General features: G+C 38.0%; 1 protein-coding gene across 1 annotated transcript; it reads right to left on the reverse strand.

Annotated features, from left to right (window-relative positions):
* Window positions 1-341: 341 nt before the first annotated feature.
* On the reverse strand, window positions 342-15513 carry RBP1 (retinol binding protein 1). The gene is made up of 4 exons (XM_048314748.1): window positions 14991-15513; window positions 14187-14365; window positions 3777-3878; window positions 342-600 (listed from the first exon to the last, which is right to left on the reverse strand). Exons 1-4 carry the CDS (start codon window positions 15061-15063, stop codon window positions 547-549), a joined length of 408 nt encoding a protein of 135 aa, XP_048170705.1. The 5' UTR covers window positions 15064-15513; the 3' UTR covers window positions 342-546.
* Window positions 15514-15908: the final 395 nt, after the last annotated feature.

Here is a 15908-nt window from a genome sequence, read left to right on the forward strand (position 1 = left end):
TTCGAGAGATCAGGTTTTTATTTTTGATGGAACGCTTCCAGTACAGTGCTACTCCACTGGACCTAATGGTAACATTCTTACTGGCTTCAGTGAAATCAGGATTTAGGTGCAAGCTGCACCCTACAGCTCTCATTTGCTTCCCTAAAACTGCAGTTCAACATTTGAAAACAAGGCTATCTGGAGGCCCCTTGCTAAGGCTCTGAAAGGGTGATGACTATGGAGAGTAAAAAAGTAGCTTACAAAGTCTAAAACTCCAGCATCTTGTTTTATACCTAACAGTCCTTTTTTGGTATAGTCAAGAATTATGGTATGCACACATTTATAGAGTTTAGTATGTTTAATTGGCATTTCTAAAAATAGTTTTATTTGCAGTCATTTTTTTTCAAAGTTATTTCCTAAAAATATTTTATTCTAACTATACAGCTCTAATGTGGTCTTCATTTCTGTGTTTGCTCTTGTCACTGATGATGTTCAGTACTAGCATTTGGAGAGTTGGTGTCAAGTCTGTAAATTCTATTGTTCTTCTCTCCTGTAGCAGCAGTAGGCTCACTGTACCTTCTTAAAGACCTGCTTACATGTGACTCCACACACTCTTATTTCCTAGGAAGAAAAAATAATTAAAACCCACAACTTTTATTTAGGACACAAACATTATAGATTCACGTGTAAGTCCAGCTTAATTTGAGTTCACAATTTTCTACTAAATTAGATTGGGTGGCTTGTCTATATTTTAGCCTGCTTTTCATCCTAAAAGAAGCCATCTGGTTTGGATTTGTCTTCTGCTAAAAGGTGGAGTAAGGGAAGTTATTTTGGGGTCTCAGATCTTAAAGGGCCAAATATGTTCCTGGTGCACTATTCTCTATTTGCAGTGTATACAACTGCTTTACGTCTTTGAAATGGGAATTCTCTGTTTTGGATACATAAGGAAGTGGGGATGGATTTACCTCACCAGTTCTGAATCTGTGTGGTGATGACTGGTAGCTCAAGCCTACAAATTCAGAAATCAGGATCCACTTTGGCAACACAGAGATCATGGCTACAAAAGGCAGGTAACTGTACAGAATATTTGACCCAGGTCTATCAACCAGCACAGCAGTGAGGTGTGACTGAGCCTGACCACACTGGATGCATAATGCTGTTCCTTTGTGTTCCACAAGAGCTCTTCAAAAACCCCCTTGCTAATCTTTGGATTGCTGTGAGCTGGGCATAAGTAGAGGCAGTGTTTACATCTTGGGCTCGGATTTGTGAGACTGCTGCTGTTTGCCTGTTTACCCACCTCTGTTCCTGAAACTCCTTAAGATTAACCTGAGAAGTGCACACAGGTGTGTGCCTGGGATGTGTGCCTGTGGCAACTGGTTTAGGTGCAAGAAAAAATAGTGTGGAAGCTTGTAAGGGACATAAAGACAATGATTATGTATGACCTAGAAGAGATGCACTTTCCAGTTCAAGATGAGGCTTTTAATAAAGCTCCCAGAATATTTTGAGGAAGTTATGCACATTTCTTATGGGGGACTTTGATAAAATGATTTTAAGAAACCTTAAACTAGGTCAATAACCTTAATTGACATATGTTGCTAGACCCCAGTAAGAGAAAGTGCTTCATGCTGAATTGGTGGAACAACAGATTGATCCAGTGACTTCAGTTAGGACCTGTTTTGTTCACTACTGGAGAGGTAACCCAGGAGGAGGAGTGTGCAGTAAGGGCTGAGAGATCTGCTGACAGTGACAAAAACTATGGAGCAGAAGCAATCAATACAATAGAAAAGGGCAATAAAACACAAAAGGAAATGGGGAATGGTCAAATAAGTCACTCACATAAAATAAAATCTAAAAAGAACTACAGAGTACAGACCACAGAATGAAATGAAGAAAATAGGAAGCGATAAACTACTAAAGGATGTGGTCCCACTCCCTGCAGAACTGTGACAAGAATAAATTAACACTTGGCTCTTTGAGTAAAGTTCAGTAGGATCATAAAGCTATTGAAGTATCAATGCTTTAAAGGTAACTGCTCATTGTATCAAAGCACTCTCAAAAGTACAGGACCTAGTAATCTTAGCTGGTCAAAACAAGATATTAAAGGGGACTCTTCACTGTATTTTTAATCGAGAGAGTTGCATTAACAAGGATTAGAGAAATAAAAAGGACATCTTCTGAAGTTTATGAAATACAAGAAGTGAGAAAATTGAAATATTGAGGAGCAGGCTCTAAAGTGCTTGGTTACTTCCTTTGCATGAATTACTTTTGTACTGACTTCTGCGTACATGAGAGACAGGTTGTGGCAAATTGTCCAAGTGCCAATGAGTGAACGCATGAGCTGGCAGGTATGATCCAGAATTCTTCCCAGCCTTCTGAAAAGAAGCATCAGAGCAGTTAGATTACCCTGAGCTACCTTAACTTGCAGTAGACACACGTATTTGAGCAACTGAATCTCAGCTTCTGACTTTTAAAATCAACCTCCTGAAAGGGACAAGTATAGAAAGTGGTCTGGGCATGGAGCTCCATGGCCAGGTTGTGTGGCTAGAACAGGAATCAGAGTAAGGATAGCAGAAACCAGGGCTAAAGGAATTGATGTTGGGGACAGAAGATGGGAAGAGATAATGCCTGGGAGCTAGCAAGGGCCAGAAACCAGGATGCCAGTCCAGAGAAATCCAAGAGCAACTGGTGCTGCTGTTTATATATGTGCAGAGACGAATGCACAGCTGTGTATGACTGAGAGCAGCCAGGTGGAAGCTGAACTTCTAGGCCAGGTGTTGTAATGGGTAATTGAGACCGGTTTACCAGCAGAGAACTTGAAAGGGCTGATGCCTGGTGTGCAGCTGGGAGGCAGTGTGGAAATACTGAAAAATGCTTCATGGAGGGAAAGTGTATGCACAGGAAATTTGGGCATCTCCTTTTTAATGCTTCCTCCCCTCCTTTAGGTGAGCCCATGGCCTCATCTATAAATTCATCACTTACACAGCAACTTTCTCCCTACCTGTGCTGCGTCAAGTCCACATGGTAAGACCTGTCACATACATTCCTTTCCTAAACTGGATTCTGGGACCTCTAATACTTTCTCAAAATTATGTTTATTAATAAGGGGCTTGAGGTACTTCTGCAAAGACTTCATAACTCTGCTACTGATTTGAACATTTAGAGGATATCCATTTAGATTGCCGAATGCTAATAGTACTGCACAGTGAAGAGAAATGGAGTTTGGAGTTTATTATCTCAGCAGGAAGACTGCCTTTCACCCACACTGATGAGAGAGTGAGGATGCTATAAAGAGTTATAGGAAAAAAGAATAGGAATCTTCTTTCAGGTCCTGTTAATTTAGAAAGATAAAAATGATGATCTGAACAAACATCAATTTCAAAAACTTAATTGCTGTTTTAGTTCTCTAGACTATAATGTAGTGTGGCCTGTAATTATTTTAAAAGAAGAATGGTGTATTTTTCCTTTATTGTTGGGTGCTCAGTTTCACAGCTCACATACTGAGTATTTTACAGACTGTGTGAGGGACATTCTGTTAAATGTCTTCCTTGTGTGAACGTTTCAGCCTGGTGTGTCTGGACAGACACTGAACACAGAAAGAACATTTGAAACTGTCAGGCTTTGTAAGGGACATAAAAACATAATGGCTCCAAATGAAATTGTTGCTTTAGAAACAAGTCAAATGCTGCACCAATACATAATTATGTCAAAGTAAGCCAAAATAACATAGCACATTCCCTGCTGTGTTTTATCTAACCGTTTTAATAGAGTGGCATTCAAAACCTCTTACATGATCTTACCAGGTGCATTTCATCTCCTTCAATCCACTGGGTCCAACCACGGCCTTCTTTCTCTCCATTCTGTACACAAAGCAGCTTATCTCCATCCCAAGACACGGTAGTCTAACAAAACAGACATGTTTGGTATTACTGTAATATTCTCTGATATTGGGATTAGTTTCTGTGAAGCAAAACTTATCTCTAATGATTAGTGTATCTCATAAAAAGAATGATTGTAGAGTGTTGTACCACTTAGGATAATTACAAAATAAATGAGCTTGAACAGAAAGTTGCTGCCCAACTGCCTGCCAAAAACTGGAGGGATGAGATAAAGCAAGAAAAAATACCATCAAAATCATTGTGTAAGAACACACTCCTCTCTCCCTGCTGAAAAATACAGCAGCAGAAGGGCCCTGCAGCCTAGCACTGTATTTGCAAAAGGAGCTGAAAACATAAGATCCAGTTTGTTTTTTTCCACCGTGATTCCCCAGGTGCTCTACCTGAAAAAATTCCCATTTACTGGCACTATGGATGAACAAAGCTTTTGAATACTGAGCTGGTTTTTCCTCATGTCTCAATCTGCCTTCCTTCATCAAGCAGAGTGGTTTGGAAGTATCAGCAAGTTGGGAACTTTGCCAGCATCCTGCTTTTTGCAACTGAGGCTGGGGAACTAGTTGAACCGGGACTGGCAGAGTAAGTCAAGAGTCAGGTGCAGTAACCAACACTGCACTTTTGTGAATATTGGTGCTGTCCTGAGTGGTTCAGTAAAACCTGATTCATAAAACTCCTTAAATGTAGGACAGTGCATCCTACAGCTTGTTACTCTGGTTAGCATTTACTGAAAATTTGCCTTTCACATCCCCCTAAGATAAAGAGAAGCAGTGCTCTGTAAAATATTTAAAGAGGGAAGAGCAGTGACAGTTTGTGCTCCATGAGGATAGTGTAACAATATTAGCACATGGCTTTTAAATGAGCTTGTTTGATGGGACTCTGAGGACTAAATATAGAATTACTGTCTACCTTGTAAAAGTCTTCAGCCACTGCTTGCATGAGTAGTCAGATATGGAGAGATGATGAATTCTGATTGGCCATTAAAGGACATTTACTGCATCCATCCTGTGTAGTTTCTAGGGAAGAAGTCAGCCTACATTTTTCCTTCTGGTAATTAAAACCAGTTCAACACTCAAAAACTATCCAGTCCTATTTATTTAATCTGTGTATGTCACAAACAATTAATTCTTAAATGATAACCATGACAGCCACTATCTTTGAATGAGTGCAGGCAGCAGCCTCCTCCTGTGGGAAGCTTTAGACTAAACAAGCATGGAAAATGAATCACTACAAAGAGTGCCAGGATAGATAATGATAGGCAAGGCAATAGTATTGATCCCATCAGTCTGTCTGCACCACATGGGGGCTGTGAAAGACTAATTCATGTGTTCTTGCTAAAAATCTCTCTAATTTAGAAAATGCATTCACAAATTCTTCTGTTCTCTTTTGTAAAGTGATGTATTTAAACCAAGCAGTAGATAACATTTTATGAAACCATATCCTTTAAATACAAAAAATGCTAATGCAGGAAGGAACAACACATTTGGGTAAAGCTGTAGTTAAAGCTGTGGTCACCATAACCTAAATCCTTTCCCATATCTGAATCTGCAGACATCCACTGAAAAGATACAAGATAACAAATAATAGTAGTCAAAGCGAATAATGTCTAATTTATATGGTACCATATCTACGGATTTCTGATTCTAAAAAATGAATATAACAGAAAAAGAATGACGATTTGTAGATGTGAGGGATACTGTGGAATGAAGCATTTGTATGTGCAACTTTGCTTAGTAACTGCACTTATTTGTATCCACTGAGTATTAGCTCAGCATAGTTTAATCTTTAGTCTAGCTTAATAGTTAAATTTTGTGGGCTTATATGTGAATTCAGAGGCAATATACCATGATAAAGTAGGATCCAACTTTATTAATCCTACTAATGTTCAAAGTCAGTTGTGAATGTTATCACACGCGATAATATTCACTGACTTAGTACACTTGGGGGAAATAGAGAAATATTTGTAGCAGCACAAGGAAATGTTAACTTTTTAGCCTCCAAGGGTGATTGAAATTGTTTCATCTCAGAAAACAACACACTTTTTTTCTCAGGATTTGTTGTTTTTCCAGTCAAGATTAGATATTGCTTTTTGCAATTTGATGATAACCACGAAGAGTCTAAACTCACAGACATTAACCAAGCCGTCTTATCACACAATATTCTCAGGTATCCTCTGCATTCCCTTTGAGAAATATAAATACTGAGGGGATATGAGTAAACCATACAATTTCGGATTTCTGTATGTAGCTATTTTGCTCTGAAGGTTATAAAGGGCAGAATGTATTGCAAGAGAACATAATGTCATTTTCTTTGTTAGCAGGAACAACCACTTTATGACAGTAAGATTAATCAGTGGCATCTGTATCCTTTCTTTAGGTCAAACTGTAATGTCTCAATGTCTCTTTTATTAAACTAATACACAAGATACAAAATTCTCTTTCAAGTCAGATTGAAACACGTCCTTCCACACACAGTGTTAGTCGAGGTTGAAGTTGCTCTGGCTGTTAATGTGCACTGGCTGCTGCAAACATTCCACCCTCTACAACACCTAAACCAGAGCAATGCTTGCTTTACAACATTCCAAAATATTTGAATTAGAACATAAAAATAATACTCCAGAAATACTGCAGGGCAAATGCTGTACATATAATCTCTCTTGCTGTATCTAAGAGCAAGTATTTATTTTTGAAGACTGGATCAGGATATCGCCACGGTATAATCAGGAGCCAAGCACTTGTAGACTGCTAAGGCAGTTCTGTATGACCTTTTGGTTCCTCCTATTTTGCTCTCCTGGTACACACTCTCAAGATAAAGAAACACTTTACCTTTTATGTAAAGCTACTTTTCTTAGAAAAGTATGCCTTTGTAATTGACCTTGTTTGCCCCCATTTTGGTAATAGCATTACCTAAGGTCTGCCTTATTACAGAGGCCGAGCTACTGCCACTGACCCGGAATGACTGAAAATCTTTGCCAGGCTTTGGTGGACATGGCAGGCCCTGGCAGACAGCTCCTATTCTTTATCCTCTTCCATAAGAGGAGGAGAGGTAGACAAACTCAGAAGACTCTGGAAAGCGGCAGTTTCCAGTAACAGAACCAACTAGTTGAAAATGGAGTATTTCTCTAAAACTGAAGACTGTCTTTTCAAGCATCTTGTACTGCTTGCATAATAAATGGAAGACATTATTTATGCCTTTCCACTACATAGTACATAATCTAGTTCACCATAAGCAAGTTTGTATCTTGCTTACTTACCACCGGATCATACTTAAACCTAAGGTGAACACTTCCTAAGTCAAGTGCATGTAATTCTGTAGGAAACTTCAATAGAAAATGGTGATGAGTGCAATTAGTCAACAGTGCTATTAACAGTACTAAAGGAATGCATGGAAAGGTAACGGAGTGAGGTAAAAAACAGGGAGTCTTGCCTCAATTTAACTCTTCTCAAAAATTCCAACCACCAATATTGCACATTTTTCAGATTATGTACACTTTATTCTTGAGGTGTAATACTAGAGAATGGAGCTCCTCTGGGAAGTGAAAAAGCATTTGAAGCCTGAGAACAGAAAAAAAGTTCAAATTCTCTTTAGTTTTATGGTATGGTTTCTGTAGTCTTTCACTTTTTGTGTGCTTTGATATTCTCTTATTACTTGGGCGCCCACATACTTTTTTTAGTGATTTAATCTTTATGTGTTATGAAGATTTAAATTTATATGCATAGCACTACCTGGATCTTCCTGAATATTAAAGCTGGAGGAAATTATAATTAAAGTACTCTCATTACTGTTTCCATCTATGAGATGAGGTAGATTTATTAAATGAAATATTAAGTAAATCCCAAACAAATTATTGACTACGTATCTGCTTTTTCTTTAGTAGCAGTAACCGTAGTGAAATCTGGCACTATTTCAGCTTCCAGTGGCAAATCATACTGACCCACAGCCAGAGATAATGATCTTTGTAATTTACTGAAATAGTCATCAAACATGTTGTCAGAGTACTTTGCATTTCCCAGTAAGATCTAAGTGCAAAGATATTTGGTGCTGGCTCTGCACAATGTTTCTCATTCCCCTGCTGGCAATTCCTGTGTGCCTGCTTGGGTCAGGCACTCAGCAATTGAAGGTACAGAATGTATTTTACAGATCAATGGAAGAAAATAACTTTTTTCAAAGTAGTTAATGAACATTTTTTGTTAATGCTACATAGATTTTTGACACATTGCCTTTATAAGTATGAATTGTACCTACCACCTTTCATCAAAAATACATTATTGATTTCCTATCTGTAGGAGAAACACAGCAGTACCAGTTCTATTTTTCTCCTGCTTCCCTCAGAGTGTTGCCTCTATATATGGAGCACCAAATGACTGCAAAGCTATGAGTGCACGACACACTCCCATCTCAATCCAGTAATTCTCTGCTTGGGAGAATGACAGGCCATTTTACAACTGTAATTCTGATCTAAGAAGGATTAAAAAATGGAAAGTCATTTTTTTAGGTCAGATGAAACAGAAAAATCCAATTCGAGCTGTGTCTTGTAAATAACACCAAAGAAAATATCCTAGAACTTTTGGTAAAACACGGTAATATATCCAACAAAGTATTTAATAGCTTCTCAAGATAAACCATTTCATCTGTACTTAGTATCAAAGTGATATAAAAACCTCCTGTAAGCAGTTTTTTTGGGAAAACATGAAGTATTGATAGAATAAACTAACCTTGATGCCACAGACAAATAGCTGCAAGGGGGGAATTCTGCCACGTGATCACTCCCTATGGCCTCTGTGCAGAAGGCTGCTCCCAGGGGAATACAGCCTTGGCGAGCTTTGTCACCTCTCCACCCTGAAACCCCTTTTATCTCATCACATCTGCATCTGGAAGTTCAGCCACAGAGAGAGAAACTACCGAGAAAACAACAAACCCAACAGAGCATTTCCTGGAAGGATTCCTGGGCTTTATCTCCAGATACTGGTGCTGGACAAAGGCTGAACCTATTTAGCCATGCTGTAGCTCAGTCATGGCAAAGTCTTCTTTGCTTCTGTCATTGTCAGCATCTCCAGTGGCAGCATTGCTAGAAAAGAGGCTTAGGATTGTACTGAAAAATTTTAGATGAAAGGTAAGCTGTTGTCAGATAGGATCAGGTCTTAATGTTCGAATTTCTTATTTTGAATCCTTGCTCATAAGGGCAACAGAGGAAAGTGAAGACTAGAGGTATGTTCCAGGGAGCAGGAAAGTAAATGTGCAAAAGCTCCAGGCTATGCAGCTGACAATATGTGGGAGGAGGAGGACAATATTTTAGACAGTGCATATTGTTTTATTTCTTAGGAATGGTGGATTTTTTTCTCACTGAAATAAAATTGTATACAAATAATACAAAAATAGGAAAACTTGTGCATATCCCATGCCAGGAAAAAAAGTAAAACCCGTCGCATCCTATTCACTCTGTGCAAAGATCAGAATTGATTCTAAGACACTTACTGTTTAAATTAATGGGTATAACTGATTTATCCCCTGTGTAATTTTAGCAAGATGCAATTGTATGTAACACTAATGGTTTGTCATTCAAAATTGGATTTGTTAAGTCTGGTTCTCAGCTTTTCAGCTAATTCTTTCTGATTGCACTTTCTGCATTCATAACTCTCAGAGCTGTTTAGAGTTCACAAAAAGCAGAAATACTAAACCTATCCAAACCCACCTTCTCTGCAGAACTTTAGTATGCTAGCAGAAATTTTGTGAATAACTAGCTCAAAAGCTTCTAATCAGTCTTGTGGTTTAGACATTAATCCAGCACTGCAAAATGTGAAGTTTATGACATCTTAAATTATACAGCAAAAGATTCAGATCATCTCATTTGCTATCACCGTGCAAATGTGCTGAGCACATCACTTACAGGTAGTAACAGTAATGCCAAAGGAGCAAGCAGGGTGGAACAAGGCAGGAAAAAGGAAACTGCTCCTCCTCACTGAGGCACAGAATGGACCAGAGTCCATTCTGAGAGAGCCTGAGATAGACCCAGGAGTGGACTTCTGCTCTCTGGAGCCTCAAAGAGGTTGACTGGAGGACTTTTCTTCCTCACCTGTTGAGAGCAGTTTGTAAAAGGTGAGAAATACCAGCAGAAAAACTATCATGAAGTCTACCTCTTTTAAATTATACCTCCCTCTTCCCCAAAATAAAAAATCAGTAATTATGCCAATGAGGAGCTGGGGAAATTACAGTACTACAGAGACAGGAGGCACTAAATCTGAGAGAAGACAAGCCCCAGCGACAGTGATTCTAGAATAATGCTTGTTCCACCAAAGTACATGAGAAAACACTTACAAGCCCAAAAGGGCAGCACTGGAAGGGTAAAGAAATAAAACAGCTAAATCAGAGGGATCGGGTGAAGACATATTGCTGATCTTGCATCTTGCTAGACAGCCACAATTTATTTTGAATCTTCTCACCCTGTGGGAGATCCCTCCTGCAATTCCATGTACTGGAATGTTGTTTGTTGGTTGTTGTTTTTCTGGCAGCAAAGCCTTAATTCCAAAACCTGCTCTGAACTAGATTAACAGCTGTGAATTCCATTTGTGTAACAGAGGAACCTGCCTAAATAGTTAAATAAGCTTAATGAATGTGATTTTGTAACAGGGCTTTATTCTGACCTTGAAGTGGTATAAATCAAATTATATCCAGAACAACTAACTCCACTGCATTTTTCCTGAATACAAACTCGAGAGGAATCAGTGTCACATTCAGCACGTTTGTTAATTAAAACAGAGCCATGATCAGTTTCAAACAACTTCCTACCTTCAGTCAGATATGTCACATGTCACAGAAGGGCCAGTCAGGTGTCTGTGAACAGTCCTTATGTGGCTGTTTTAAACATTAACTGACACTTCACATGGTAAGATGTATTATAGATCTGACATGTGAATTCTACAACTCCCAAATCCTCCTCATCCTACCCCACCCCAGCCAATCTTAACTATGACTAGAAGTTCTATTAGTTCCAAAAAGGAACCCTAAACACCTACTTGTTAACTTATTCATGGTTATATTCCACTTGTATTCAGTTTTAGATAATGAAATGGTTAAGATGCATTATTTCCCACTTTCAGTTTAAAATTCTTGCAGTTTTCTCTGTTTTCCAATCCCCTGCCTTTGTCCTTTGTCATTTCACTCCCTGCTTCAATGGAAGAAGAAAATTACTGTATCAGAGAGCACAAGGTTCTAAGTTACCAAAGCACCTCTCATATGCTTGGACAAATACTCAGTTATAACACAACTGTTCTCAGTTATACAAGAAATTCTGCTGTTCTATATTTAGAACATAAAATCTTTCTTGATTTTTTAACAGATTGCTTGCCCTTAGTCTCTGCCAAAAGAGATTAATTCTGCATCGTGTAAGACAAAGCAATTCAGTCTTTCAAATGCCTGAACAGCAGAGAATAATTATAATGCAAAAGTTTTCTCTGACTTTAGCAGAAAAGTGATTAGAAAAACAAAAATTTTAGGAAAGTAATTTTTGCATCTGAGCTATCCAATTCTCAATCTGCTTTGACTCATTGGATGCAAAGACTTGCAATGTGAATCTTCAGCCTTTGTTTCAGCATTTTAAGGTTTTTCACTTAACTTTTTCATAATTTCTTTACTAAATACTAAGTAAATTGCACTGTGAAGGTACAGAAGGCTTGTGTGCCTTGTTCTTATGTGCTGGTACATATTTCACATTGTAGATGTTTCATAAGCTTCACTGGTTATTACTGACAGTGAAAAAGGGAAGCACAACTATCTCCTGATGAATGAGAGATACTTTCAGAGATGGCTTTGTATTAATTGTTTCAATAAGGTCTTCCTCTTGCATGCACAGTAAATTTTTTCCTAATGTCAAAACTTCAACTTACTTCTAAAATAAGTATCAGCAAAACTTTTTAGCCTTTACTCCTCACGGACAGTATTGATTTGGAATTACTGTAGTTACACTCTACCCTGACTGACTCAAGGATATGTTTTACAGCTGAAAGGTGAACACAATTTCAGTGAATTACACACGGGATCTAACCTGTTCACTGTGCTGATATTATTTTTACAGATATGTTAACTCTAGCTAGATGATATATTCTTCATTAAAAGAAAAAACAATCTATCCTTATAGGATGAATTACTTCTACGGTTATTTTTGCTGGTCTCCTGATGATTGCTCTGCTGTACAGATTAATGTTTAATGTGTAATTTGTCTTATCCATGTTACTTTGTACTGCTCATACATTGAGCTACTTGGATAAAACTTGCCCAGTGGTCTGCTCAGTCCACAATATAAATAACAATAATTGATTCACAATCTCTCCCATTACACAGGTTGACTATTAATGATTAAGCCATTTATGGCATGCAGTTCCACAAGCTCTACATGAACAAATGGAACACCAAGAATGATATTCAACCTTTGCTTTTATGGTGGTTTTCTTCGTAACACCACTCAGGGAGTGGTCCGGTATCTCTTACAACCTCCATGACTCTTCTTTCACAAGACTCCTTCTGCACCTTTGGAGTTATTTTGCCGCTTATTTTGCCTGACATTATGGTTACCAGATTTGGACTGAAGTCACTTCAGATGTACTATTTTGCCGTTGACAAAACAGAGGTCTCATGTAGAAAAGAAATGTTTAATAAGAAAATTGAACTATAAAGTGTGATATGCTGCAACAGGGCAAATAAAGCACCAGTGGTCAGAGACCTGAACTGTCCAGCTACAGCTGGAGACCATAAAGAGACACGGAGATCTCTGGGGTGTTTTGGTGGAATTACATCCCTAAGTCCTTCCTAAAAAAAACTCAGTCAGAGTCAGTGACTACCCCTAGTTGTTTGGGTTTTTTGTTTGTTTGTTTGTTTGTAACAGGCAAGAAGGTGCTGATACCTTCTGCTTCCAAGGCTGAATAAGCATTTTCCACTGAACAGTAAATAGATAAATGTTTGAGTAACCTTTGAAAGTAGGCTGAACTAGGTTCTACTCCAAATCAAACAGCTGTTGTAGTGAGTAAAATGATCTCTCTCTAGATTCTTCTTTCTGGTTTAACATTTTGAATCTTTCCCTTATCACTCAATGTAGCAAAATAGGTTAGAGAATTTTGGCTTGTTAAAATTTTTTTCCACCACATAGAGGATGGTTTAGTTCTCCTTTAGATGGGAATTTAGTGGTATTTAAGTACAGATAATGCTTAGACAGGGACAGTTCTGTGCACACCCAAACCTTTTTAACAGATGTTTTGAGCATTGGTGTCTTTGATGGTAATTCAATCATCTCAGTCTTAAATCTTTCCTTGGGCTCGTAACTGTTCAGTGAATCTGCACCTCAGTATCCTGATTAACAGCATTCCAGGAGCCAAAACCACATTATGCCATTGGGGCACTTTCCTAAATACAAAGGCCCCTCCCTTCTGAGAATTTTGTATTCTGCACTCTCATCAAACTTGCACCCCCCGTAATATGGACTACAGAGGGACTCTGAGGCACTCAGTAGCCAACCATTCTTTTTCTCTGGTCTTCACAATTTTTCCCTTTCCTGCCATGATCAGAACAAAAGCAAATTTGCAAATCTTAGTGTGAGAGAAAAGTATTGGTTTTAAATAGCACTATCTTTTTAAGAATGGAAACCTATTCATTCTCTTTTATGAGATTCCTCCTCTAGAGTCCCTCCTGAGATAATTTTCTTTGTCAGCTTCCTCACTGTAGAATACTGGCAGTGTCATGCTGTCAAAGTAATAGCTGAGAACTTGCTATTCTCAAGTTTTTCCCCTGTAAATTGATATTTATCATTCCTAAGTTAAAAAGCAAAAAGAGCTCATAAGACAGAGGTATTGTAAAACAAAGTCCTCAGTGTTTGCTTATTCATTTCAGTAAGATTTGTTCCAGTGGGGTAGTTAAGTGTGTGCTCTAATAAATACACTCAGGAAATTTTTAAGCACTTGGCTATTCTTATTAAGGGAGCAGTGCCTGACCTTGCAGTCAGTGGATTTCCTCTACTGTAAAACCTTACTCATTAAAGAGGTTCTGGAAGTGACCCTAGATGTCCTTTTGACTAACAAATACCCTAGTATAAACGAGCATAGCTTCCCTGAGGTTATTATTCACTGATTGATAAAATCGCTTTGTGCTCCTGATTAAAATCAGCATTCCTCTAATACAAAGGCATGCTCAACACTGTAGGTACATCTTGGCAAACTGAGAAGTATAGAAATAATTTCAGGAATAGCCACCAAGGATGGTTAAAAGATGTGTTCTGTGGAAGGCCTCATATTATCAATATTCCTTTCTGTCCACTGTTACAGTTCTACTTCTTACCATGCACTTGCGATCATCCACCCCAGATAAATCCTCCTCAAACTCCTTCCCTACATCAAATTCCATGATGTAGTTTCTAAAAGTGCTTAGCGTTTTAATGATCACATGATCCCCGTTCTGAAGGATTTCTTTGTCAGGCTTTAGCAAGTTCGCTATTTTTCTTACAGCAACATTTACATCTGAAAAAGAAAAAAAATTATTTTTATCCAAAAAAGTCTTCCACAAAAAGAAGCTTGTTGCTTCTAGGGAGAACTAAAATGAACAAAGATAAATAGATGTCCAAATTTTTCAAACCAGCCTTCTCATCCGGAAAAAGTCTGTAACTGAATTCTTATAACTTTAATAACTTAATGCTTCAATTTTCTGATTATGTGGAATCTTTAAAAAATGCCATTTGTATTTGACAGTTAATAAAGACTTCACTATTCCAATAGAAATACTAACACAACATCAAATACAAACACACAGAATTGCATAAAGTACTGTATTGAATCTTTAATAAATATAAAAACTTTATTTTACTGCTTTTCAAATTATAGGAGTTTTTTTATGTTTGGAATCTGCCACTTACCTCTTCAAGCTATGTAGTTTAATACCTATTAATGTAAGCTTCAAGATGGTAAAAAGTAGAGGCTGCTTAAGGCAAAACAATTTTGCTTAAGGCAATTCTTAAAGTGCATTTCTGAAAAAAATATTTCTCACAAAAATGACTTGTAACTGTACAAGAAAAAATAGATTCATGTAAAGAATAACAGAGGTGGCATTTATTGATTATTTATTCAAGAAGTATGAAGGGAACCTTACCCAGTGCTTTCAGATACTCCTCAAAATTGTCATTGCTGATCATTTTCCAGTAGCCATTGAAGTCTGCAGGCATCCCTAATTCAGGTGATTGTCAAAACCAAAGGCTCAGAGCTGTGGGTTGATTCTGCACCACACAACTCACTGCCTTTCTTTGCGGCAAGTTTGAACTCTGGTTTCTTTTATCTCATTTTTTAGACCATGGAGCTATGCAAGTCCTTCTAATCTGATTATTGTTGAAGTGCTGCCTTTAAATCCTTCCACTAGGCTGAACCTCTGAGATTTCTAATGACAACAGGATGACTTCGTTTAAAATGAATGAAATATTCACCTTTCATATCGCTTGTGTAAGGGAAATCCATTTTAATCATACTACTCTTCATTTTTCATGCCACTCAAAAAAACCCCCTTTCAGATAGCTTTAGTTTAGGATATTAGCCAAAGCTATACAAGTGCTTATGCGTTTTTTGAGGCAAATTCTTTCTTGAATATGTTTCAGCAACTTTATGCTTTCTTTCAAGAAAACAATCATAGAGACTCATTCAGTGAAAGCCACCTGTGTATGGTACTCCTTTCACTTGTTCCACAAGCTCCTTAATTCTAGAGAACCACCATGGAAGCTGCTTGACCAACTGGGGGCTCAAAAGGACCAGTTAGATGGACACTTGTATTAAGAAGCACTGGTTAGCTCTGTACAGTGATAAATGCTACATCACTACTGAATGAATGCTTTCAGTTAAGAAACTTTGAAACACAGAGGTAGAACTTCATATTCTTTGAAAGTGACTTCTGTCAGAAATGAAATACACTGAACCAGCACAACAGGCAACCAGCATAGAAGAGCACGGATTTTTCCTGCTAACATTAGAGCTCAAATACTGAGCGTCTCAGATGTTTTCATATGGTAAAGCTGAAGTCCCT

Source organism: Corvus hawaiiensis, chromosome 10 (assembly GCF_020740725.1).
Source record: "Corvus hawaiiensis isolate bCorHaw1 chromosome 10, bCorHaw1.pri.cur, whole genome shotgun sequence".
Classification (NCBI taxonomy): domain Eukaryota; kingdom Metazoa; phylum Chordata; class Aves; order Passeriformes; family Corvidae; genus Corvus; species Corvus hawaiiensis.

Bases quoted from the DNA above. Each gene is read 5' to 3' on its own strand.
- RBP1 (XM_048314748.1), bottom strand. From the start codon at position 15,063: ATGCCTGCAGACTTCAATGGCTACTGGAAAATGATCAGCAATGACAAT. The intron at 14,366-14,990 runs GTAAGGTTCCCT...TTTCTTTTTCAG, and splicing joins GGAGTATCTGAAAGCACTGG to ATGTAAATGTTGCTGTAAGA. The intron at 601-3,776 runs GTAAGATCATGT...TTTTCTTCCTAG, and splicing joins AAGGAGATGAAATGCACCTG to GAAATAAGAGTGTGTGGAGT.